The 25498-nt window shown below is 30.6% G+C and overlaps 3 protein-coding genes across 7 annotated transcripts in view; 2 read left to right on the plus strand and 1 right to left on the minus strand.

The window, feature by feature from the left end:
- Positions 1-4784, minus strand: part of LOC135130509 (ATP-binding cassette sub-family C member 4-like) — a 63217-nt gene extending 58433 nt beyond the window's left edge. The window contains exon 1 of the mRNA XM_064057907.1: positions 4596-4784. The gene's annotated coding sequence lies outside the window, so the exon portion shown is untranslated. The remainder of the gene's footprint in view (positions 1-4595) is intronic.
- Positions 4785-10770: 5986 nt separating this feature from the next.
- LOC135130072 (venom protease-like) lies at positions 10771-21437 on the plus strand. 2 transcript variants are annotated; one of them, XM_064057388.1, is made up of 8 exons: positions 10771-10936; positions 10988-11251; positions 11461-11687; positions 11751-11933; positions 17553-17638; positions 17690-17802; positions 20680-21103; positions 21155-21437. In XM_064057388.1, the coding sequence occupies exons 3-8, from the start codon at positions 11573-11575 to the stop codon at positions 21344-21346; spliced, it is 1113 nt and encodes a 370-aa protein (XP_063913458.1). In that variant the 5' UTR covers positions 10771-10936; positions 10988-11251; positions 11461-11572; the 3' UTR covers positions 21347-21437. The 2 variants fall into 2 exon arrangements, with proteins under 2 accessions (XP_063913458.1, XP_063913457.1); XM_064057387.1 differs by having other exon boundaries at positions 11472-11687.
- A 592-nt stretch (positions 21438-22029) lies between these two features.
- LOC135129832 (serine protease snake-like) overlaps positions 22030-25498 on the plus strand; it is a 30803-nt gene continuing 27334 nt past the window's right edge. For 3 of the 4 annotated variants that reach the window (XM_064057098.1, XM_064057099.1, XM_064057100.1), the window contains exon 1: positions 22030-22156. In XM_064057098.1, coding sequence (XP_063913168.1) covers positions 22039-22156 — 118 coding nt within the window. In that variant the 5' untranslated portion in view covers positions 22030-22038. Of the gene's footprint in view, positions 22157-22217; positions 22410-22993; positions 23080-23127; positions 23235-23286; positions 23714-23761; positions 24053-25498 lie in introns of those variants that run through there. The other variant, XM_064057101.1, reaches the window with a different exon arrangement.

Consider the following 25498-nt stretch of genomic DNA (forward strand, 5'->3'; position numbering starts at 1 on the left):
TATGCAATTTTTTGTTTTTTTTTTTTGTTTTTCAATTTTTTCCAAATTGTTTATTTTTTTTTGTTTTTCAACTTCTCGAATGAAAAAAAATTGCAAAATTGTAAAATTGAAATTCAAAAATGAAATTACGAAGAACTATAAAATGAAAACTCTGAATAATCTAAAAACTGGAAATCAAGAACTTGAAAAAATGAAGAAATCAAAAATTGAAAAATCGAAAAATTTTTGAGAAAATTCAAAATCGAAAAAACGAAATATTGTGAAATCGAAATATTGAAAATCAAAGAAATCCTAGAATTAGATAACTGAGAAATCCAAAAATCGCAAAATTTAAAAATAATTAATTGAAAATGTGAAAAATTAAATAAACGAAAAATTATAAAATCAAAAGAAACATTGAAAAAATTAACGAAATGAAAAAACAAAAAATTGTGATATGAAATCGAGAAAATGAAAATTAAAAAATCGGGAAAATGAAAAATAAAAATGAAGAAGTTGAAAAACTGGGAAAACGAAAATTTGAAAAATCGAAAAATGATAATACTTATCGTAAAATTACAAAAGTGCAAATCGAAAAATGGAAGAAACAAAAACTGAAAAATTGAAAAAAATTCCAATGTTTCGATTCGATTCGTTTTTTTCCAATTTTTCGATTAATTAATTTTTTCAAGTCTTAGTTTTTCAATTTTTTCCGAATTTTTAATTTTTTTATTTTTCAACTCTTCGAAATAAAAAAAATGGAAAAATCTGCAAAATTGTAAAATTGAAAAATCAAAAATGAAATTACGAAACAAAAACTTTGAAAAATCTAAAGATTTTTGAGAAACTTCAAAATCGAAAAAGTCAAAACCGAAAATAAAATCGAAATATTGAAAATTAAAGAAATCGTAAAATTGAGTAATTGAGAAATCCGAAAATCGCATAATTTGAATATTGGAAAGTCGAGGAATTGAAAATTTGAAAAATTGAATAAACGAAAGTTTATAAAAAAAACTGAAAAAATTAAAGAAGTGAAAAAACAAAAAAATGTGATATAAAATCGAGAAAACGAAAATTAAAAAATCGGGAAAATAAAAAATAAAAATGAAGAACTTGAAAAATTGAGTAAACGAAAATTTAAAAAATCGAAAAATTAAAAATTGGGAAACTGAAAAATCGAAAAATGAAAAATTGTAATATCGTAAAATTACAAAATCGAAAAAGTGCAAATCGAAAAGTGGAAGAAAAGAAAAATTGAAAAAATTTCCAATGTTTGGACTCGATTCGGTTTTTCTTTCCAGTTTTTCAATTAATTAATTTTTTGGATTTTTAGTTTTTCAGTGTTTCAATTATCCGTGTCTTCAGTTCTTAGATTTGCAATTTTTCAATTTTCTTTTTTTACGATTTTTTTATTTTTCAGCTTTTCGATACAAAAAATGTAAACAATTTCAAAATTGTAAAAGTAAAAATCAAAAATGAAATTACGAAAAACTATAAGATGAAAACTTTGTAAAATCTAACAATTTGAAGTCAAGAACTTGAAAAATTGAACAAACCAAAATTTGAAAAATCGAAAGATTTTTGAGAAACTTGAAAATCGAAAAAGTTAAAATCTAAAATAAAGTCGAAATATTGAAAATTGAAGAAATTGTAAAATTTAATAACTGAGAAATCCGAAAATCTCAAAATTTGAAAAATTGAATAAACAAAAAATTATAAAATCGAAAAAGAACAAAAATGAAGGAAATGAAAAAACAAAAATTGTGATATAAAATCGAGAAAAACACAATTAAAAAATCAGGAAAATGAAAAATAAAAATGAAGAACTTGAAAAATGGAGGAAATGAAAAGTTGAAAAATCGAAAAATGACAAATTGAGAAAATTTTCAATGTTTCGATTCGATTTTTTTTTTTCAATTTTTCGATTAATAAATTTGTTCAATTTTTAGTTTTACAATGTTTCGATTATTCGCGTTTTCAGTTGGATTTGCACATTTATCAATTTTCTTCTTTTTCGATTTTGAAATTTTTCGTTTTTTCTGTTTTTCGACTTTTCAATTTTTTCCGAATTTAAATTTTTTTCATTTTTCAGCTTTTCGAATAAAAAAATGGAAAAAATGCAAAATTGTAAAACTGAAAAATCAAGAATGAAATTACGAAAAACTATAAAATGAAAACTTTAAAAAATTTATTTATTGAACAAACCAAAATTTGAAAAATCCAAAGGATTTTGAGAAACTTCAAAATCAAAAAAATCATAATCGAAAATAAAATCGAAATATTGAAAATTAAAGGAATCGTAAAATTAGATAAATGAGAAATCCAAAAACTGTAAAATTTAAAAATTGAAAAATCCAGGAATTGAAATTTTGAAAAATTGAACAAACGAAAAATTATAAAATCGAAAGAAACATTGAAAAAGTTAAGGAAATGAAAAAACAAAAAATTGTAATATAAAATTGAGAAAATCAAAAACAAAAATGAAGAACTGGAAAAATTGGGGAAACGAAAATTTGAAAAATTGTAATATCGTAAAAGTGCAAAATTGAAAAATGGAAGAAACAAAAAATTGAAAAAATTGAAGTTGAGAAAACGAAAAATTATAAAATCGACAGAAACACTGAAAAATAAAGGAAATGAAAAAACAAAAAATTGTGACATTAAATCCAGAAAATGAAAAACAAAAAAATCGGGAAAACGAAAAATAAAAATGAAGAACTTGAAAAATGAGGGAACCGAAAAATGAAAAAATCGAAAAATCAAAAATTGAGAACCAGAAAAAAATAAAATTGATAAAACGAAAAATTATCAAAAAATTGTAAAATCGAAGAAAAAAGAAGAACGAAAAATTATCATATCAAAAAATTAGTCGAAGGTAAATAAATTTCGACTTTTCGAAATATTAGAAAATTAGATTTTGCGAACTTTATTTCTTTTATGATAATCCTTATGAGTTAAAATAAAGATGTGCGATGTTGTCAAGTTCTCACAATTTTCTTGAAATTTTTAATACTGGAAAGATTCATTAAAACCATGGGAAGGTCGATAAGGTCCTTTAAAAAAAAAACATTTTTTACGATTTGTCTGATTTTGATAATCTAATAAGTTAGGTGATAAGTGATAGCCCTGTCATGTGTTTTCCCTTTTACGAAATTTTGTGGTTTCCTACCAATTTATTTATATCTTTGGGCAAAATTTAAAAAAACCCTAGCGTCAATGGTTTCATGATAAAATTAAAGATAAAAAGTTGCCCATCGAAAGTACAAAAAGTAAGTCATTAGTCATTAGCAAGGCGGTTTATAGTAGAGATATCGTGCAAGATTGTGTCTGGAATTATTCAGAAAATCGATGGGTTTTTACCAATTAGCACCACCTCCAAATCTCTCAGATAAAATGTACTAATTTTTGGTCTAATACCAACTTAATTTTTCGGTGAACTTTATCGTTACTTCGCTTTTCTAAAATATCTATCCACATCATTGCAGATGAATTATTGGTTGCATACATACAGGATTCAGAAAATTCAAATTCAGTACAAATTGTTACAATTACCTTGTACAAATAGTCAATACCAACTATTACAAACCAAATAAAATAAATTAATGTCCAGTCTATGATCTAAGAAAAATCTTTTATAAAATTCTACAATTTCGGTGAACGAATTTGAAACTGATTATTATTGTATCATATGCAACCAACTTTACTGTATAGTTCATAAACTTTGATAACGTACCTAGCGTTATTGTATTATTTATAATCCTTAAATTATAAAGGATGCCCATTATGTAGTTTTCAAGATAAAATTTAAAATATCATATATAGCACAATACGGTTTAGTTACCAAAATTTTGATGACACATAATTTTTGGTGAAAAGATAAATGGAAAGATTTCAATTTGTGTAGTATCACTTTGACAACAGGTTAATGTGGTACATTTTGTCTTCATCGTTTAATAAAAGTAAATAAAAAGAGAAGAAAAACAAGATAGTTATTGTTTGGTGTATTAAAAAAGTACAGTTACAATTTAATCATAATGAAACATAACGCGGCTTTCAATGTGATAAAAAATAAGAAAAAAGATGCTATAATATAATATGAATCAATAACTACTTACAATAAAATAAAAAAACTACTTTGTAGATTTTTGTTTGTGTATAGGCAACACGTAATACGCACTTGTCAAGTTGTAGCTGCACTTTGAATATTATTCGACAACCCAACCCCTTTATTTTAACGATAACAAATTTTTTGTCCTCATTTATTACATTTTAATCATAATCTCTGCATTTATCGCTAATTCGTAATTAATTTTAAACAAAAAACAAATGATAATAACGTCATACAGCAAAAATAGAAATTGCTTATTAATACACCTAATTAATAAAAATCAAGTGAAGATGAAGATATCGATATTTACCATATTTTAATTTCCTTAAAAATAAAGTATCTAATTATGTTATGCTGTTTAAGGCCACATGTTGATAAGACGACTCATTATTGATTGCTTTAAAAACAGCAAATGAAGCAATCTTAGACACACAGCGCAAAAATACAAAAATTGTGGACGAAATAAATGTACAGTGGAAAAAAAAAGATAACACAAACACACACCTACCTAATTAGTTGTGAATGTTTTGTGGATGCACAGCATTTTCCGACAGCGAGGACCTTACTAACACTGACAAATCTTTCGATAAAATTGTTTTGTTTAACTTATCACAACCACAAAATTGATGAAAGTGCACTTGGATCAATTTGATGTCCTAACCTACTAAAGCTGACCTACAACGGCGCATTCTCCACATGCAGCGGCGTCAGGGAGGTCCGTTTTTAAATACAGATTAAGTACATGCTAAAGGGTTTATTGCGTTGTTTGTTTTATTTTTAGATTTTACTTGTAAACGTGGGAAATAGGTGACACATTAAACATTTCTATTGCCTTCTTTTGTACGAATTATCTTGACTAGAGTTTATTTTATTAGAAACATGTGGAAAAAATCTTTAAAGATTTGTATATCATGTACCTACAGTAAAAATGGATGAGATAAAATTAAAATGTTCGGTGATCCGGAACACCAAAAATTAATAAAAACATTTAGCCATAAACAAACTCAGAAAGTGAAATCGTTACACAAGCTTTTACGATTATAGATAAGTAAGTCAATTAAGATTATTAATGTAAAAGCTGTTTGATGTGGTAGGCAACCAATTATACAGATACGCGGCTAACAGCTGTATGCGTAGAAATCTAGAAATGATTTTTTTGGTTTGACATAAGGGGAGGTTCTGCAAACAAAAGATGTGAAAGACGTATGACGTAGTTTAATTATTTTTTATATGAATGTCACTGTTAGTGACACAAATTGAACTTAAACTAATTAAACTACGCCCTACGTCTTTTACATTTTTTTAGAACGCGTCCGCAAATGATTGTAGTGTCAAGGTTAGCTCTGGAATTTCTTTTATTAAATTATGTTGTCATCAAAGTATGGCATATTTTTTGACATTGCCAAGCTGTCCTTGATACCAGAATCATTTATAAAAACATTCATCACAAATAATGATGAGCCTGCTGGATTCGAAACGCAACTGAAAATACATTTTCACAGGGAGTGTGGATATATTTTTTTATATTTATTTATTTATTTATTTATTTATTTATTTCTCAAGATACAAAACTATTGCTAACTTCTAGTGAGCAATAATAACTAATTGTTTTTGGAGATGTCAATCTCTGAATTTAATTAATAATTACTCCTATTTAAATGAAGAATATATTTTGAAAATATTAAGGGCTTTTGTCAAAATTCTGACAGGGGCTTAGGTTACTTGTTTTGAGATGAAATAAAAAAAATCGAAAAATCCAGAAGTCGAAAGATCGAAAAGTCGAAGAAACGAAAAATTCGTTTTTTCCAATTTTTCGATTCATTGATTTTTTCTATTTTTAATTTTTCAATGTGTCAATTATTCGCGTCTTCAGTTCATCGATTTGCATTTTTTTTAATTTTCTTCTTTTTCGATTTTGCAATTTTTCGTTTTTTCTGTTTGCCGATTTTTCAATTTTTTCGAATTTTAATTTTCTTATTTTTCAACTCTTCGAATAAAAAAAAATAAAAAGAAAAAATTGCAAAATTGTAAAATTGAAAAATCAGAAATGAAATTACGAAAAACTATAAAATGAAATCTTAGAAAAATCTAGAAGTTTGAAATCAAGAACTCGAAAAAATTAACAAACCAAAATTTGAATAATAGACAGATATTTGAGAAAGTTCAAAATCGAAAAAGTCAAAATCGAAAAAAAAACCGAAATATTGAAAATTAAAGAAGTCGTAAAATTGGGTAATAATTGAAAAATCCATAAACCGCAAAATTTAAAAATTGAAAATCAAGGAGTTGAAAATTTGAAAAACTGAATAAACGAAAAATTATGACATAAAATTAAGAAAATGAAAATAAAAAAATCGGGAAAATGAAAAATAAAAATGAAGAACTTGAAAAATTGAACAAACCAAAATTTGAAATATCGAAAGATTTTTGAGAAACTTCAAAATGGAAAAAGTCAAAATCGTAATATTGAATATTAAAGAAATCGGCACATTGGATATCTGAGAAATTCAAAAATCGCAAAATTTAAAAATTGGAAAATCGAGGCATTGAAAATTTGAAAAATTGAAAAAACGGAAAATTATAAAATCCAATTAAGAAAATGAAAAAACAAAAAGTTGTGACATAAAATCGAGAAAATGAAAATTAAAAAATCGAAAAAATGAAAAATAAAAATGAAGAACTTGAAAAATTCTAGAAATCAAAATTTGAAAAATCTAAAAATTTTTGAGAAACTACAAAATCGAAAGAGTCAGGACTGAAAAAACCAAATATTGTAAAATCTAAATATCGAAAATTAAAGAAATCGTACAAGTGGGTAATTGAGAAATCCAAAAATCGCAAAATTTAAAAATTGGAAAATCGAGGAATTGAAAATTTGAAAAATTGAATAAACGAAAAATTATAAAATCGAAAGAAACATTGAAAAAATGAAGGGAAAAAAAACGAAAAAATGTGAATTGATGAAAAATAGAAATACTGAAGAACTGGAAATTAAAAAAAATCGAAAAATCTATAATTTAAAACATTGAACAATGAAAACATCGCAAAATTGAAAAATCGAAAAATTCAAACATCAAAAAATGTACATAACACGATTACAAATTTCACATGGTAATTTCTTGTAGAAAAATAAGGATTTTACAATTAAGCTCCGCCCCTCGGTTTACGACGAATAAAAAAATCATCAGAATTGAGACAGGATGGGTGGGCGGGGCTTATATTTTGCCCTTTTTTTTTAATAAACATAGTTACTTTTTGACAACAAAATCGTATTGTTCAGAGAATACTATCTATATTAAAAAAAAAAAAAACAAAATATATACCCCGCCCACCCACACCATCTTGATTGTGATGATTTTTCTATTCTTAGAAACTTAGAACATGTTTAAAATGGTAAATTTTGTAAGGAAATATGGACTTTGCAATTAGGCTCCGCCCCTAGGTCTGGCTACGAATGAAAACTTCATTACTATTTAGACCAGGGCAGGAATGGGTAGGGCTTACTTAATCTTTGGCTTTAGTTTTTTCTTAATATATATACAGTATTCTTTGAATAACACTATACTCAAAAACATGTCTTACATGGTATTTTCTTAGAGAGATATATTAAGGATTTTGCAATTAAATTTCACACCTTTGGCTCTGGACGATTAAAAAAAAAATCAAAATTAGATTAATTGAGAAATCGGAAAACTGAAAATTTAGTAACGTCGAAATTGGAAAAATTGAAAAATAGAAATACTAAAGAACCGAGAAATAAATAAAAATTCGAAAATCTAAAATTTAAAAATCGAAAAACTGAAAAACCGACATATCGAGAAATCGAAACTCCAGAATTTACAAAATTGAAAAATTGAAAAATCCTATAGCTGAAAAATCGAAACATCGAAAAATTGGAAAATCGAAAAAATGAAAATCCCAAAAATAAAAAATCTGCAAACCGAGAAATCCAAAAATCGAAACATCGAAACCTTCAAAAACTGAGACATCAAGAAATCGACAAATCAGAGGAGAGAAAACGAGGAGTCAAAAGCCGAGAAGAATTGGAAAACCGTAAATTTAAGAATTCGGAAAATTAAAAAATTGAAACATCGAAAAAAATTCAGAAATCGAACAGTAACAATAAAACAGAATCAAAATTTCCAGAAGTCCAACAATCGTAATATTGAAAGATCCCAAAACTGAAAGAAATATCCAAAAAAATAAGAAATTAAGAATTTATAATATTGAGAAATCGAAAAACTAAAAAAGCAAAGTCGAAAAATCGTAAGCTAAAAAATAGAAAAATTGAAAAATCAAAAACCTGAAAAATTGAAGAAATCAAGAAGTAAAAAATCGAAACTTTCGGAATTCGAGAAATAGGAAAATTAAAGAAAGATTACTTCAGAAATCGGAAAATTGAAAATTTAGAAACGTCAAAATTTAAAAAATTGAAAAATTGCAATATTCAGAAATCGTACAACTGAAGAGGACAAAAATTGAGAAATTATATCATTGAAACATCGGAAAATTGAGAAATAAAAAATTAGAAAATTGAGAAAGCAAAGTCGAAAAATCGAAGAAAAAATTTAGCAACGTAAAAACTTGAAAAATTGAAAAATAGAAATATCGGGATGTCCAAACATCAAAAACTCAAAAAATAAATAAAAATTCGAAAATCTAAAATTTAAAAATCGAAAATTTGAAAAATCGGCAAATCGAGAAATCGAAACTCCAGAATTTAAAAAATTGAAAAAATCAAAAAATAAAAATTTAGTTTTGTTTGTACATAACGCGATTATTTAAGAAGAAATTTCACATGGTAATTTCTTGTAGAAAAATAAGGATTTTACAATTAAGCTCCGCCCCTCGGTTTACGACGAATAAAAAAAATCATCAGAATTGAGACAGGGTGGGCGGGCGGGGCTTATATTTTGCCTTTTTTTTTTAATAAACATGGCCGTTTTGACATCAAAAAGCTTAGAACATGGCTAAAATGGTACGTTTTTGCAAGGAAATATGGATTTTGCAATTAGGCTCCGCCACTAGGTCTGCCAACGAATGAAAACTTCATTACTATTTAGATCAGAGTAGGAATGGGTGAGGCTTAGTCCTTGGCTTTAATTTTTTCTTAATATACACTATACTCAAAAACATGTCTTACATGGTAACTTCTTGTAGAGAAATATTAAGGGTTTTGCAATTAAATTTCGCTCCTTTTCTTTCGACGATTAAAAAAAAATCAAAAATAGATTAATTGAGAAATCTGAAAACTGAAAATTTAGTAACGTCAAAATTTGAAAAATTGAAAAATAGAAATACTAAAGAACTGAAAAACAAAAAAATTAATAAAATTCGAAAATCTAAAATTTAAAATTCGAAAAACTGAAAAATCGATAAATCGAGAAATCGAAACTCCAGAATTTAAAAAATTGAAAAATTGAAAAATGGGATAGCTGAAAAATCGAAACATCGAAAAATTGGAAAATGGAAAAATTGAAAAGCCCAAAAAAAAAATCTAAAAACCGACAAATCCAAGAATCGAAACATTCAAAAACTGAGACATCGAGGAATCGAAAAATCAGAGGAGAGAAAGCGAGGAAATCAAAAACCTGAAAAATTGGAATTGAAGAAGTAAAAAATCGAAATTTTCGAAAGTCGAGAAATAGTAAAAAAAGATTACTTCAGAAATCGGAAACCTGAAAATTTAGAAACGTAAAAATTTGAAAATTAGAAATATTTAGATATCGCAAAATTGAAGAGGACAAAAATTGAGAAATTGTATCATTGAAACATCGGAAAATTGAAGAAATTTCCACGGTTTTTCTCGTGATAATAAAATTATTCGGAACGTCGAACACAACACACAAAAATGATCTATGGTTATTATGATGTGAAAAATAATAATAAGTCGCAAGTTTTTCCAGAAATGGTTATTATTAGCTTTTTTCAAAGGAGAGTGTAGAGATTTTCCTTGTCTTTAAATTTACGTAATTGGCCTAATAGTTTCATACATGCTTAATTAAGGAAAAAAAATATCAGTACAGAAAATTCTAGGACGTACAAATTACATTCTTTCACCTAAATGAAGCCACCAACTATTCTTACGATAAAAATATCAGAATTTATCATGTTCACCTTTTGATTACTTTTCTTTGTTCAATTTTCTGCAAGAATATCTAACCAAATAAAATATTAAAAAATAAAATTAATATATTGTGCTATTTGAAATTAAAGTTAATTATGACTTCGAGAAAATCGCAATTATTGTAATTATTATTATTATTAATATTATTACCACCCAAAAAATATAGACGCTAACATTGTATAAAAAAAGTTCTCGAATTTGAGAATATGTTTTAGTTTCTAAACACGTGCGACTTCATACCCATGACTAAATACTCCGATAACAAAAATATTCTTTTACATCCTGTACTACAGCGGTTTTTGCTATTATGAAAATTACGGAGACCTCAAGCATGCCTGTGTCGGTTTTTTGGCGCCAAACAGACCCAAAGAATTCGTTATATGGTAAACCAATAATTATTATAAAATGGTAAAATAGTGATAAAACAATCTAATTAAATCATTATCAGGCGGCTGTTGGTTTTGGTGGCAAGGAAACCACGATCTCGTGGTTGTACGGAGGAAGTTTCAGTAATTAATTTATCCTTAGTGCTGCATGTCGTGCAAACAATTTCGAATCCAAAACAACTTGATTTTTTCGAAAATGTAGTAGACCAACAATACACGGACTTGGAAAAACTAGTAACAATTTGATCAAAACAGCCCATGAACCGTTTAAAAAAAATCAAAATATTTCTAGTAAGTGCTCTTTTGTGTAGGATTTTGAAAGAAGAGGCTCAGTTGGTATGTAATCATTGCACAAAAACAACCAACATTTATTCTGCCTAACTTTAGGGAGACCCTGATGGACCGCCTCAATATTTTGAGGAAGGTGAGGACCCTGCATTACGTCATTTTACAGTGGCGGGAACTTTTTCCAGCAGAGGATGTGGTAAAGAGACCAGTGCCGATATTTATACATATGATAGTGTGGTTGAAATCATTGTGTGGGAGAGTGAAAAAGAAGACAGATTGAAGTTTTTTTTGAGTTATTTTTGTCTAGAAAGTTTGCCCAAAAATCGTACTTTTTGTGAAGGGCAAATACTCTTGCGACGTAAGGTAAAAATAATTTTATAATAACACACCTATTTATTTTTTTGATTTTCAATTTTCAAATGAAACACCCGGTATCTTTGGAAAAAAAAATATACAAATAATTATAACTTTGTCCTTATCTCATTCATTTTTTTGTATTATTGTCACTAAAACTAAAAATGCATTAGTCGTTTGTTTATAACTAGTAGACTAATCAGTTCCTGTTAAAGTAGGTTTTTTGCAGAAGCTACAACGAAGACAAAAGAAATCATGCCATGTTCAGGAAAAACCGAGCTTTGCTTTTGTGATATATAATAATTAGATCAGTTTAACACAGCACTCTACATGATGGTGCCACTCCGCTTACAAGTATTTCATAAAGCCGTTTATTTTCTTGTGGTCACTTTAACGATAATGTTACTGACCATGGAATCAAGAACCACTGCTTTTTATTTACGAGGTATAACACAATTTTCTTTATTTTTTTATTAAAAGGTAAAATATTATATATGTATATATTTAGAGGGCGATATGTGTGTGGTTCCTAACACCAAGAAAACTGGCCGATGTATCAAAATGTTAGATTGTGACTATGCAAAGGAGTTGCTTCGAAGGGGGTTAAGCCCAGGACACTGTGGATTTATGGGCAATAGTGTCTTAGCATGTTGTCCTAATGCGAAACAGCCAGGAGTTTTAAGTCAAGAAAGTAAGTAAAGTTTCACATTTGTCTTTAAAAAAGCTTTCTTTTGGTACCAGGTTTGCTCTAATAAAAAATGTTTCGTATATTTAAATAACTAACTATTTTTTAAATAATTTTAAACTGTGGCCATGACTGGGTTCTACCAAACTGAGTCAAAGATTTTTTTGGAAAGTATCGAATTTGCAATTAGTCTCCGCCCCTCGGTTTGACAACCAATGAAAAATTGACCACGATTAAGACCGAGACGGATGGGTGGGGCTTCTCTTTTGGTTTTCTTTTTTAATTAATACAATTAGTTTTATTTGAATAACACGATTACTATAGAATGTATTTCACATGGTAATTTCTAGTAGGAAAATAAGGATTTTACAATTAAGCTCCGCCCCTCGGCTTACGACGAATAAAAAAAATCATCAGAATTGAGATAGGGTGGATGGGTGGGGCTTATATTTTTCCTTTTCTCTTCTTACTATACATAGCCATCTTTTCATAACAAAAACTTTAGAACATAGTTAAAATGGTACGTTTTTACAAGGAAATGTGGATTTTGCAATTATGGGGCATTTTCTAAGGAATGACTAATTTTGACATTTTCAACCATTTTTCAACCATTTTCGAAAATTAGCTTCCCATTTTCTTGTAGATTTATACATCCAGATATCATTTTCGGCTTCGTTTCTTCGAACATTTCTGTCGTTTTTCCAAAATCGTCAACTGAAATATAGCATATTTTATAGTTCCAGTGGCAAATAGTAAAACAAAAAATTTAGGATTAGCGTATTCTTTTTACTTTTTGCACATCCTAGATTCTATTAGTTTCCATACCCACTCCATACAAGGAAATAATTAGCCCCGCCCACCCACCCTGCGTTGATTTCAGTGATTAATTTTATCCGGTCTGAATGTAACGAATGATCTTATTCTGAGCAGAAATAAAATTAGTCTTTAGAATGACAAGACTGGGGGTGGGCGGGGCTAGTATCTAATAAGATAAGACTGTTTTTGGTAAAGGACATATCTTCCAAGAAAATAAGGGCGGGTGGGCGGGGCTGGCATTTTATAAAATATGACTGATTTTGACATTTTCAACCTTTTTTCAACCATTTTCAAATATTAGCTTGCCATTTTCTTGTAGATTTACACATCCAGATATTATTTTCGGCGTCGTTTCTTCGAATATTTCTATAGTTATTGCAAAATCGTCAACTGAAATATACCATTTTTTATAGTTCCAGTAGCCAATAGTAAAACAAAAAATTTATAATTAGCGTTTTTTTTACTTTTTGTACATCCTAGATTCTATTAGTTTCCATTCGTACTCCATAGAAGGACATAATTAGCCCCGCCCACCCACCCTGTCTTTATTTCTGTGATTAATTTCATACGTTCTAAATGTAAAGAATGATCTTATTCTGTGCAGAAATAAAATTAGTCTTTAGAATGACAAGACTGGGGGTGGGCGGGGCTAGTAGTTAATGAGATAAGACTGGTTTTGGCAGATGGCATATCTTCCAAGAAAATAAGGGCGGGTGGGCGGGGCTAGCATTTTATAAGGAATGACTGATTTTGACATTTTCAACTTTTGTTCAACCACTTTCTAAAATTAGTTTGCTGTTTTCTTGTAGATTTACACATCCAGATATCCTTTTTGGGCTTCGTTTCTCGAACATTTCTATCGTTCTTCGAAAATCGTCAACTGAAATATAGCATCTTTTTTAGTTCCAGTAGCAAATAGTTGAATAAGAAATTTAGGATTAGCGCCTTTTTTTACTTTTTACACATCCTAGATTCTATTAGTTTCCACTCCCACTCCACAGAAGGAAATAATTAGCCCCGCCCACCCACCCTGACTTTATTTCAGTGATTAATTTTATCCGGTCTGAATATAATGAATGATCTTATTCTGAGCAGAAATAAAATTAGTCTTTAGAACGACAAGACTGGGGGTGGGCAGGGCTAGTACTTAATAAGATAAGACTGTTTTTGGCAAAGGACATATCTTCCAAGAAAATAAGGGCGGGTGGGTGGGCTTAGCGTCTTATGAGGTATGACTGATTTTGACAAATTCAACCTTTTTTCAACCATTTACGAAAATTAGCTTGCCATTTTCTTGTAGATTTACACATCTAGATATTATTTCCGGCTTCGTTTCTTCGAATATTTCTATCGTTCTTCCAAAATCGTTAACTGAAATATAGCATTTTTTATAGTTCCAGTAGCAAATAGTAAAACAAAAAATTTAAGATTAGCGCTTTTTTTACTTTTAGCACATCCTAGATTTTATTAGTTTTCATTCCCACTCTATAGAAGGACATAATTAGCCCCGCCCACCCACCCTTCCTTCATTTCCGTGATTAATTTTATCCGCTCTGAATGTAGTGAATGATGTTATTCCGAGCAGAAATAAAATTAGTCTTTAGCATGACAAGACTGGGGGTGACCGGGGCTAGTACTTAATCAGATAAGACTGTTTTTGGCAGATGGCATATTTTCCAAGAAAATAGGGGCGGGTGGGCGGGGCTAGCATTTAATAACTGATTCGACAATTGAAGTATTACTTTCATAATCTAACAAACTTAATGCGCGATTTCTTTGTTTCAACAATTCTTTAATAGAAAGGATTAAAACAATGCGTTAAATCATCTTAGAAAATATATGCAAGCACTACGTCAGTGAATCCCTACCATTGTAAAAATTCTTCCATAAATTTAACTATCTGAGCGAAATTGATGTTTCAGTTCCATAATTACAAATTTGATATTTCCTGATATAAATTTTCTATTTTAAACATGTTTTAAGTTTCATGTTGTGAAAAGAATTCTACACATATTAAAACAAAAACGCAAAAAGTAAGCCCGCCCACCCGCCCTATCTCAATTGTGATGAATTTATACTTCCCGAGCGTAAGCAAAGGAAGTATTGTAATCGAGTCCGTCGGCCGACTCTCTACTTTTACATTTTCTCGGCCTTTCATGATCCCTAGAGGACGAAGAAATAGGTCTCCCGTTTCTGTCTGTCTGTCCGTCTGTCTGTCTGCCGTCCCGGATTTTTATTAGACAGATAATCTCCGAAAGTACTGGACCGATTGTTGCGAAATTTTGTACTTATATTAGGAATATCGTGTAGATGGTAAAACGCTAACCAAAATTTGTCTAATCATCCCCACCACTAATACGATGACGTCAGTTCAAAATTGTACATAGTAAATGGGTTTTAAATTGTACAAAATAACGTAGTCCTACACATGTAGTTTATGACTCCGAATTGAGTTTTTACCCGAAACGTCCAGATTTTTGGAAAAAAAAATCAAAATTATGAAACAATATTTTGCAATTTAATTTTAAATCTGCAAAACCGAATGCTTTGAAATCTTGCAGATGGTTTACAGTTATGACAAGCACGATAAATTTTTAGTCAAAATGTATTTGCTTATCCTCTTCAAAAAATTGATGACGTCAGCTCACAATTTTGCTGAATAATCCTATCTAAAATGTACAAAATATGATGAGTCTCTTCTTGTAATTTACCATTCGATTCATATTTTTTGGATTTGGATATACAGGGTGAGTCAAAAAATTTAATGAATGCGCAAATTTATTTTATTGATTTAATCAGGAACTACAAAACCGAATGCTTTGAAATCTACTGCGAAAAAAAAACCTAATAGGCATGCAGTCGTCACGTTTCCGCAGCGAGGGAAGTACTGTCTAAACTCTGTAGACCAATTTTTTCTTTATGTACATAGTATTCTTTGAATAACGCGAAACTCAAAAACATGTCTTACTGTAACCTCATTTGAGATATAGCTGTTAAAACCACCCTTATAAGTCAAACTAGCTATTGTATTATTTAACTTAGTTCACAGCTACATTATGCCAACAGTAATAATCTTGCGGTTCGGGCCCACAAAGCTTACAATAGCCAGTTTGACTTATAAGGGTGGTTTGGCTTAAGCCGCTTAAGTCATAAAAGTTTTAACAGGTGTATCTCAAATGAGGTTACAGCACATGATAATTTCTTGTAGAGAAATAATAAGGATTTTGAAAATTAAATTTCGCTCCTTTGGCTCTCGATGATTAAAAAAAAGTCATCATAATTGAGACAGGGTGGGTGGGCGGTGTTTATATTTTGCTTTTTTTTTTAATATACGTAGTCGTCTTTTCAGAGCAAGAAGCAAAACACGTTTAAAGTGGTACATTCTTCTAAACATACATAGATCTTGTACTTTATGTTTCTTAGGTTTGTGCAACCTTTATTTCCGTATTATTTGTTGCTTCTGACAATTGGAATTTTCATACAACTAGTTTGAAAATGTATTTTTGAATTTATTTAGCTTTTATATTTAGTGTAGTAACGAGGAATAATTTCCGGATATCTAAAACGATTTCCGGGAGTTGGTATCATCATGGTGCCATCATTCCAGTAATTTTGATAAATATGTGGAATGCACTATGCACTGTGCTCCATTTTAACAGAAAGATTATTTTGTGGGTTGTGGTTGCGGTTGGTTTGACATAACACCTAAGATGACTGGTGAAAAATTGATGACTTAATTTTTATTTATACATATTTAGTGCATCACGAGCACATATAGTGCATTCAAGACATTTTTAGACAGCAGCAAGACATAGAGTTGTTTTGACAGTGATTGCATTTGGTTTTTTTCTGCTCGAAAATGTCAAAAATCTTGCGCCATATTTTCCATTGCATTTTTATTTTGAACATCCACTTGGTTGTCAACATACGATGTTTATCAGTTTCATTTACGAGTATATTCACATCAGGTCATTTGTTTGTTTCTGGTCCAATGATAGCTTCAATAACGCTTCTTCTTCAACAAGATCTACAATATAGTAATACATATTTCAGTTTTACAGGTTGTTTTGATTTTCTTCCACTTCTTGTTTCAACGACGCTTTCTCCTTCCCCCAAATTTATATTTTGGACTTGTGTTTGATATAGTTTTTGTCTACTGCATGTCTTGTTCATTTTCATCTCTGTTGTCATCTTCTTTCTGGTTCCGCATTTTCTTTTTGATTTTATTCTTCGTTTTCTATGACATTTATTGTGCTAGATTGACAGTCTGATGGTTTAAGGTAACATCTCGGTGTATTGCCATATTGCCATAACTTGTCGAGTAATACGTAGTAGTCAATTTTAACAAATGTTTTACAAAAATGTGTATAAATTGTATCCATTTGACCACGATTATCAATAGATTCAGAAACGAATTGTGAAAACATGAGAAATTAGTTACAGTGAATCTTTTTTCGAAAAATCAATGTTGATAATGATAACAGTAGAATAAATTTGTTTGTACAGTAATGATTCGAATATTAGAAAAGTTGCATAACAGATTGTCTTTAATTCTCAACATAGGTCACATCTCCTGATTTAATACCGGACAGATGTTAGACGTTTTCCAAATTTGAGGTATTGAACAATAATAATAATCTGTCTTGTGTCTAAAAAAATCTTGTCCTTTGTGGTTTGTTTTCTTGCAAATGTTGCATTGAAAAGTTTCACAGACACACAAACTGATTAATTCGTTTCCTGGCCTGTATCTACACGAAAAATTTTATAAAAAAAAATTAAATCTTGTTATAATTAATATATTTTTTCCAGTGTGCACACATTACTATAAAGTTGGAGACACTAACGTGGCAACCATTGTAGGACAACATATGCGCACAAAGGAATTTCCACACATGGTAACATGTAACAATAATTTGTAACAATATTCTGACTGTACTTTTAACTAGGTTGCTGTCGGTTATGGTGCCAGTAAAGTTGACACAGTGTGGCTATGTGGAGGAAGCTTAATCAGCCACTACTTTGTACTCAGTGCCGCACACTGCGTCTATTCTGTAGATTTGTAAGTACCTTTTTTCTTATTTATTATAATTACTAGCTGACCCCGTGAACTTCGTTTCACCTACAATTTAATTTTGAATCTGGAAAATCGAATGCTTTGAAATCTTGCAGATGTTTTAAAGATATGATAAGAATAATAAATTTTTATTCAAAATATATTTACTTATCCCCTCCAAAAAATTGATGATTTTGCCGAATAAATCCTATCTAAAATGTGGAAAACATCATCAGTATATTTTCGTAATTTATCATTGCATTCATATTTTTTAGATTTGCTTTTACAGTGACTCAAAAAAATATATGGATCAGTCAATTTATTTTAGTGAAGAACTCAAGAGTTGCAAAAATGAATACTTTGAGATCTTGCAGACATTTTAAAGTTATTGTAAGCATGGTAAATTGTTAAGAATATTTATTTATTCCCCCAAAAAAATTGATGGAATGGCTCACTCGATTTTCGCAGATAATTTTGGGAATACAATACAGTTATTTTTAGTATTACACTGCACCAATCCAAGGTGGTATACGTGTTGATAGTAAATGTTGATTAGGTCATCACAAAATTGTGTGAAGAACAGACTCAACTCGAAAATGCTGAATAGGTTTCATTATACTTTTGGTGCGAAGGAAGTTTTGTCGAAACAACGTTCGATCAATTTTTTGACAATGGTTGATATAAATAAAATTCAGTAGATGCTCATACTCGAAATACGAAGTATCTACTCGAATATCAAATCAAAATATTTCTAGTTTTTCTAGATAATACTAATATTTCAGTAAGTAACAGTTGATGCTCAAGTAGCATCTCGATACAACAAAAAAGGACAACAGTGGCAGTGTTCAACCATCAAGGCAAAAATCGATCACCAAAATATAAGTTAGCATGGGGTAGACACCTTGCGATGGGAATCTCTATGGCCAGTGTTAGAAAAAACGTACTGCACAATTTGTGCATTAATAAAATGAAAAGTTTTCGATACTCCTGCTCCTAATGTGTTTTTCAAACTGAATGCACCTTTTGACGACGTTCCACGTTCATGAAAGTCACCATGTTTAGTTAAAATTCACTCTTACAACGATCCTACTCGTTTTCTAAGCTGCTTGACAGACAGCTCAGTTATTTGCCACGCCGATGCTCATTTCTAGATTAAATGCTCACAAAATGCGTAGATGTTCAGTTTGTGTCCGGGGAGATACAATGTTTCCAAGTAGGTACTTAATACATTGAGTAGATGCTCAGGTATATAAGAGTAATAATGAAGTAGGTACTTCGTACTTCGAATATGAGTATCTACTCAGTTTTATTCATACCACCCAATGTCTCGCTTCAATGTTTGATTATGTTGATTATGAGCACAACGCTGATCAACTTCCGTATCCGAATTACCTATCAAATAAATCATTGCGGTTTGCACCTGAGGTAGTTCGTCGCACATTTGATTGACTTCGTGGACCTATGTGAGGTTGTCGTCTTCTCGGCATTTTAATGAACTTCATAAAACGACACAGAATTATTTTCACAGTCAATCAAATCTGTAAATTTTGTCTTGAGAATTTTAAAATATTGAAAACTGCAAATTAAATCCTCGAATAACGGTAAAGTTTGAGGTTTTGTCGAAACCAACGAAGTGAATATAGATAAAAAGAATGGCAGATCAAAATGAATAAGAAACTTTCGCAATGTGTAATTAAATTCACTTTAACCAAGACTTTTCTTAAAATAAACGACTTTTTTTTTACGAAAAAACAAAGAACGATTTGAAATGCAATATACTTTTCACAATCGCACGGAAGAAATAGTTTTGTATGACACGTCAGTTAGACGACAGGTCCGTCAGGAACGCCAACTATTGAAATTAATTCGAAGTGGCGATTCCCATACAAAATTTTTAGAATTTTTTTATTTTTTAACTGTCCTTTTAAGTTATCCTTATTTTTTTTTATTTATAAACCATCCCCGTAATATAAAAAAAATTTCAAATCGGTCAAGACGTTTTTGAGTCTTAGGGCCGGTTTTTCAATCGATGGTAAACTAAAGGTTTTGTTATGTCGCTAAAGAAACCATTGTTACAATAATGGAAAAACCTCTAGTAAACTATTAGTTTTGAGTTTACCATCGACTAAAAAACCGACCGTTAGCGAGACTAACAGGAACAACAATTGATTTTTATTTTATAGACGATTAAAAAATGGGGGTTGGTGGTAGAAAGGTGAAAATTTAGGGTTATGTGTATTTTTTGATGCCAAATCTCAGAAAAATAAAAATAAAAAATTTTGTCCAAAAAATAGACAAACATTTTTTAGGGTGGGCCACCCTTATCACTTTTAGAGGTTTAAAAAATAGTTTACAACTTATTGTCAGACCTACCGAATATGCATAAAAAATTTCATACAAATCGGTCAACCCATTTCGGAGAAGTTCGATTACAAACACTGTGACGCAAGAATTTTATACATAATGCATTATTATTTTAAAACAAATTTCATTACCATAAAAAAGGTTATACTGACTCGACCTTAAAAGATAGACATATGCTGTCGCGGACTTTTTTTTAGAACTTTTAGAGGGGAACAATTTCGTCATACATGATTTTTACGTAACTTTAACCGTTTAAGCAGCGTAAGCAACGGAAGCTGTCAAAGGAGGAATAATTTTCCCGTTTTTCCGAATTTTTCATTGCTACTTCGCTCCTAATGATCGTAGCGTGATGTTATATAGCCTATATGTAGATATGATACATGGACTATCCAACACAAAAAGATTTTTTGAATTTGAACCAGTAGTTTCTGAGATATGCGTGTTCAAATAAACAAAAGCTTCAGCTTTATTATATAAGTATAGATAACCCACCAAACTTGAACCAATGACTTGTTTTAGTGGTCAGGCAATGTGGATTCGCATGGAAAACTTCGGAATCAAGAGCATCGTCGACGACGCCACCCCCCACGATATAAAAATAGCAGACCGTTATGTACACCCCAAATACAAACGCTCTTCTTTTTACCACGATATAGCTCTGTACAGAATGGAAGAAAAAGTCACTTTTGACTTTTCCACTCGTCCCGCTTGCTTGCACACAGAGAAAGACGTTCCAGTTGACATTCTACAGGCAACGGGCTGGGGAAGAGTTGGTTTTTTTGGTCTCAGCATGTACTTACTCAAAGTCGAGTTGCACATTGTCGATCATAGAACGTGTGCTAGAAAGTACGCTAGTGTGTCGAACACCCGCAAACTCCGAGATGGAATACAAGACGATTTGCAGATATGCGCTGGTGACGCGATGGGTAAAGATACCTACCCTGTAGGTTACTAAAATTGTTTTGGTTTTGAGAGGTTATTGTTCGGGTTGTAGGGTGACTCAGGTGGACCACTTCAGTACCATGTGAAAGGGATTGGGAAAATGTTGCCACATTTCAAGATTGTCGGAGTTACGTCGTTTGGTAAACAGTACGGTATGACAAGTAGTGCTGGAGTTTATACCAGGGTGTCTTCATACCTTGACTGGATTGAAAGCATTGTGTGGGTGGAAGACGAGGGTGCTTAAAATAAGACGATTCTGTTGGATGAAAACTTAGATTATGGATGATCATTTTAAACGTATGAATTAGAGTTTATAAAGGTTTTTTGAAGTAAAATATTGCGTTTTGTTACGTTAGTCCTTCATCTTCACGATTCAAAGATTTAAAAAAATGTACAGCCTGTAAATGACACCCTGAGGCGCCGTTCGCGGACAATGTGAAATATATTTGAAGTGAATAACCAAAAAGGAAAAGAGTGTATTATTATCAGTGTTCATGCTTAACTTCGATTGTTTATGTCTATATATCGAAAATATTACAATATTACGAAAGTAGGTATACAATAATACTTAATTAAACTAAAACGCCTTATTTCGTTTCTTTCTTGTATTTATCAAAGTCATCCAATAGCAAATAGACTTTTCCATTTCGAAATGCAGTTTGAATTCATGATGAATCTATGTATGGATGAAATTTTGACCTTAAAACAATACTTCCTACATTTACGCTTGAGTTATGAAAAACTTATCAGTCAAAAAGTAAACAATATATGTTATTTATGTTTATTACGTGCATCTAAAGAATAATAATGTGATAATTGATAACATTTTTGTAATGTTAAAATGTCACGAAACCTTACCACCTCCATCGTCTTTTAGTTATTATAGTATTACTAGTCGTAATTTCCAAAACTTTGTTCATTTTTATCTTAACAGATATGACAAAACGAATTTTACCAATTATTTTGTATGAACTCATCTCCCTAATTTCTATTTCTTCCGTGATTACAGTGTTATTATTATCATCGAACTGTTTTATAAGTGCATTGTTTGAAGGTACAGAGTACTTGTTTATCTTTTATTAAATAAATTCGGAATTTCAATTATATTACTCCAGGAGAAAAGTGTACGTCTATATTAACCCATGAAGAGGGTAATTGTACTGAAGTACATCATTGCAAGTATGCTCTCAGGTTAATTCGCAATAGACGAAACCCAGGAGTATGTGGTTTTAACGGAAACATCCCTCTAGTGTGTTGCCCTTTTCCACAAAAGCTGGAGCTCTTACCTGGAATGTTAAGTATAGAAAGTAAGTAAAAATTGGCCAGGCTAATTCTCCGTGCATATTTGAGCAAATTTTTTAGAAAATCTTTATCAATCTATCTTCTAAAGTAATAACTAAACTGCTGCACAGTTAATTTTCTAGAATTCTGGGATATCATCATTAATAACAAAAATATATATTTATTTCCATCTCATTCATATTTTACTTTCCGAGCATAAGCTAAGGAAGTATTATAGTAGGGAGGAATGACTAGTTTAATGTTTTTTCGACGTTTCATGGCCCATAGAGTACGAAAAATAGTTATTCTGTTTCCGTCTGCCGTCTGTCTTTTTATACAAAAATGTTTCATGCAATATACGTTATGCCCCACCCAAAGACAGACGAAGAAGTCATCTTACAATTTGGTACGATAAACGTTATAAGCCGAATGATTCGAAATTTCGCAAGTGTTTCAAGGTTATCGTACTGATAACGTCATCGCCAAATTGTTTCCCCGAAATAACTCTCTACCTCTTTTTTTTGATAAAAGTTTATATTTAAAATGAAAGAAAACAATAGTAATTTTTTTAACCTGTGTCTAAACCCTTTTTTATGTTAACTTTGTATAGAATGCAAAGAATATTACTTCCCAAGCAACCGGCGAGTGTTAATCGAGAACGGTGAGAAAGCTAAACCTCGAGAGTTTCTTCACATGGTAGTAAATCATATATTTTCAAAAAAAATTTCTAGCGCTTTATTTTAGGTAGCGGTCGGTTTTGGAGAAAGGAATATTTTATGGTTATGTGGAGGAACGCTTATAAGTCATCGTTTCGTTCTAAGTACCGCACACTGCGTATATTCTGTAGAATTGTGAGTACTTGCCTTTAGTACCTTAACTACAAAAACTGATTTTTGTACTCAGTGGACCAGCAAGGTGGATTCGTGTGGGAGACCTAGATTTAAAAAACACCACCGAAGACGCAAATCCTGAAGACTTAAAAATCAGTGAGATTCATATACACCCGAAATATAAATACTCTTCATACTATCACGACATCGCGTTATTCAAAACGGAACAAGAAATTTCTTTTGGGTTTTATTTAAAGCCCGCTTGTTTGCAAGCGGCAAAGTATCTTCCTGTTAACACTTTACAAGCAATTGGATGGGGCAAAATTGGTTTTCTTGATGAAAGAAGCGATCATTTATTGAAGGCCGATTTGTCCATTGTCAACCATCATGCTTGTGCCAAAGGATATGCCAATGTTGCGCGAACCAGGAAATTAACCAAAGGTATATTGGATGAATTTCAAATCTGCGCGGGAAGTACTCAGGGAAAAGACACGTGTCTGGTAGTATACGTTGTAATACTAAAAAAGTGAATGAGTTTTGGATTCTAGGGTGACTCGGGAGGACCACTGCATTATGAATTATACAGGACGAGCACTCTTGACTATCATTTTGTCGTCGCAGGAATTACTTCTTTTGGAAAAGGATGTGGTGGCAAAAATAGTGCTGGGGTTTACACGAGAGTGTCAGCTTATGTTGGGTGGATAGAAAATATAGTTTGGAAAGAAGATGACTAATTTTATCGAGAAACAATTATCATGACTGAGTTTCTGTCAACTGTAAATTAATTATAAATAGGTCACTGCGCTTTTGCAATTAAGACATTCTTCTGAGAAAAGTTTATCCTGAAAGTTCATTGTATTGAGTTTATAAATAAACAAACAAACTTAAAAAACGTACTATATCTTCCAGTATCTGTGATAATCCTACGTCCAACAACATCTGCGATATTCGGCCTACTATTGATCTATTGTTAATAAAAATCAGCTTTAATTCCCGTGCTATCTTTGTTCTAGTCATATACCTACATACCACTTCACTGTGATAATAATGATTATGTGATATTGTTTGATTTTCTGTTGTCTATGTTTTTTTGTATGAGTTTCAACTAATTATTTTGGTGACTTTAATTGTCCAGAGTTTATTCGAGATACATCAAGCATAACCTTACCTACTATACCTCATCAGAGTATAAAAAATTGTATTTCTTTTTGCGATCTGAAACAATGCAATAATATTTTAAATAGTAACAATCGACTACTTGATTTTCTTCTTATCAGTAAAGATAATCACCGTATTGTTTCTCATGCGCATGATCCACTTATACCTGAAGACCGTCACCATCTTGCTCTTGCAGTTGAAATCAAAATGCCAAGGTATTATCGTAAGAAATTTCCAATTTCGGTGGAGTCTGATTATAATTTTAGTAAATGCAATTTTAATATTCTCTATGAAAAACTTTTGTCAGTGGACTGGTCGGTTCTTAATACTTTTAACACTGTTGAGGAAGCCGTTTCTAAGTTCTATCAAATCTTAGATGAGATTTTCCAAATGCGTATTCCAAGGAAAGTAACTTATGTAGGTAATTATCCCATTTGGTTCAATGGCTCTATTATCAAAATAGTGAATCACAAGAATCTATCTTAAAACTTTGAGAATCCAGTTGAAATCTAAAATAAAAGATGCCTATAAATTGTATTTGCAACGAATGAATTACTGTGCTAACTTAGACCCTAAGAGGTTTTGGGCATTTATAAACTCGAAAAAAAATCTGATCTTTTTCCACAGAATATGACTTACAAAGATTCAAACCTCTCCACTCCCAAGGACATTGTTGATGCATTTGCTAATCACTTTGCCCAATCATTTATTGACCAAAATCCACCTGTTAATCTTAAGTGTACGAGTCTAAACGTAAAACACATCAGTGAAGAGAATGTATATAACGCCATTAAGAACTTAAAACCCAAAATGACTAACGGACCTGATCAAATACCAGCTTTTGTGGTCAAAGATTGTGCCAATGTGTTCGCAACACCACTAACTATTATATAATAAAACCTTATTTTGAAGATATGTACTTTTACTAATAAATGGAAGTGCTCTAGAATTTGCCCTGTTTACAAAAAAGGACAAAAATCAAATGTTGAAAATTATAGGTCCATGGCTATTATTTCTAATTTTGCCAAGGTGTTCGAAATAGTATTACATAATATTTTGCCCCATCATATAGGACAAATCTTCTTTAAATAACACAATTTTTAAGTGATTCATTAGACAACGAATGC

The sequence above is a fragment of the Zophobas morio genome, unplaced genomic scaffold (genome assembly GCF_036711695.1).
Source record: "Zophobas morio isolate AGI-343-1 ecotype UQ-CSIRO unplaced genomic scaffold, CSIRO_AGI_Zmor_V1 ptg000017l, whole genome shotgun sequence".
Classification (NCBI taxonomy): Eukaryota; Metazoa; Arthropoda; class Insecta; order Coleoptera; family Tenebrionidae; genus Zophobas; species Zophobas morio.

Bases quoted from the DNA above. Each gene is read 5' to 3' on its own strand.
- LOC135130072 (XM_064057388.1), top strand. From the start codon at position 11,573: ATGATGGTGCCACTCCGCTTACAAGTATTTCATAAAGCCGTTTATTTT. The intron at 11,688-11,750 runs GTATAACACAAT...GTATATATTTAG, and splicing joins CACTGCTTTTTATTTACGAG to AGGGCGATATGTGTGTGGTT. The intron at 11,934-17,552 runs GTAAGTAAAGTT...TATTTTTTCCAG, and splicing joins AGGAGTTTTAAGTCAAGAAA to TGTGCACACATTACTATAAA.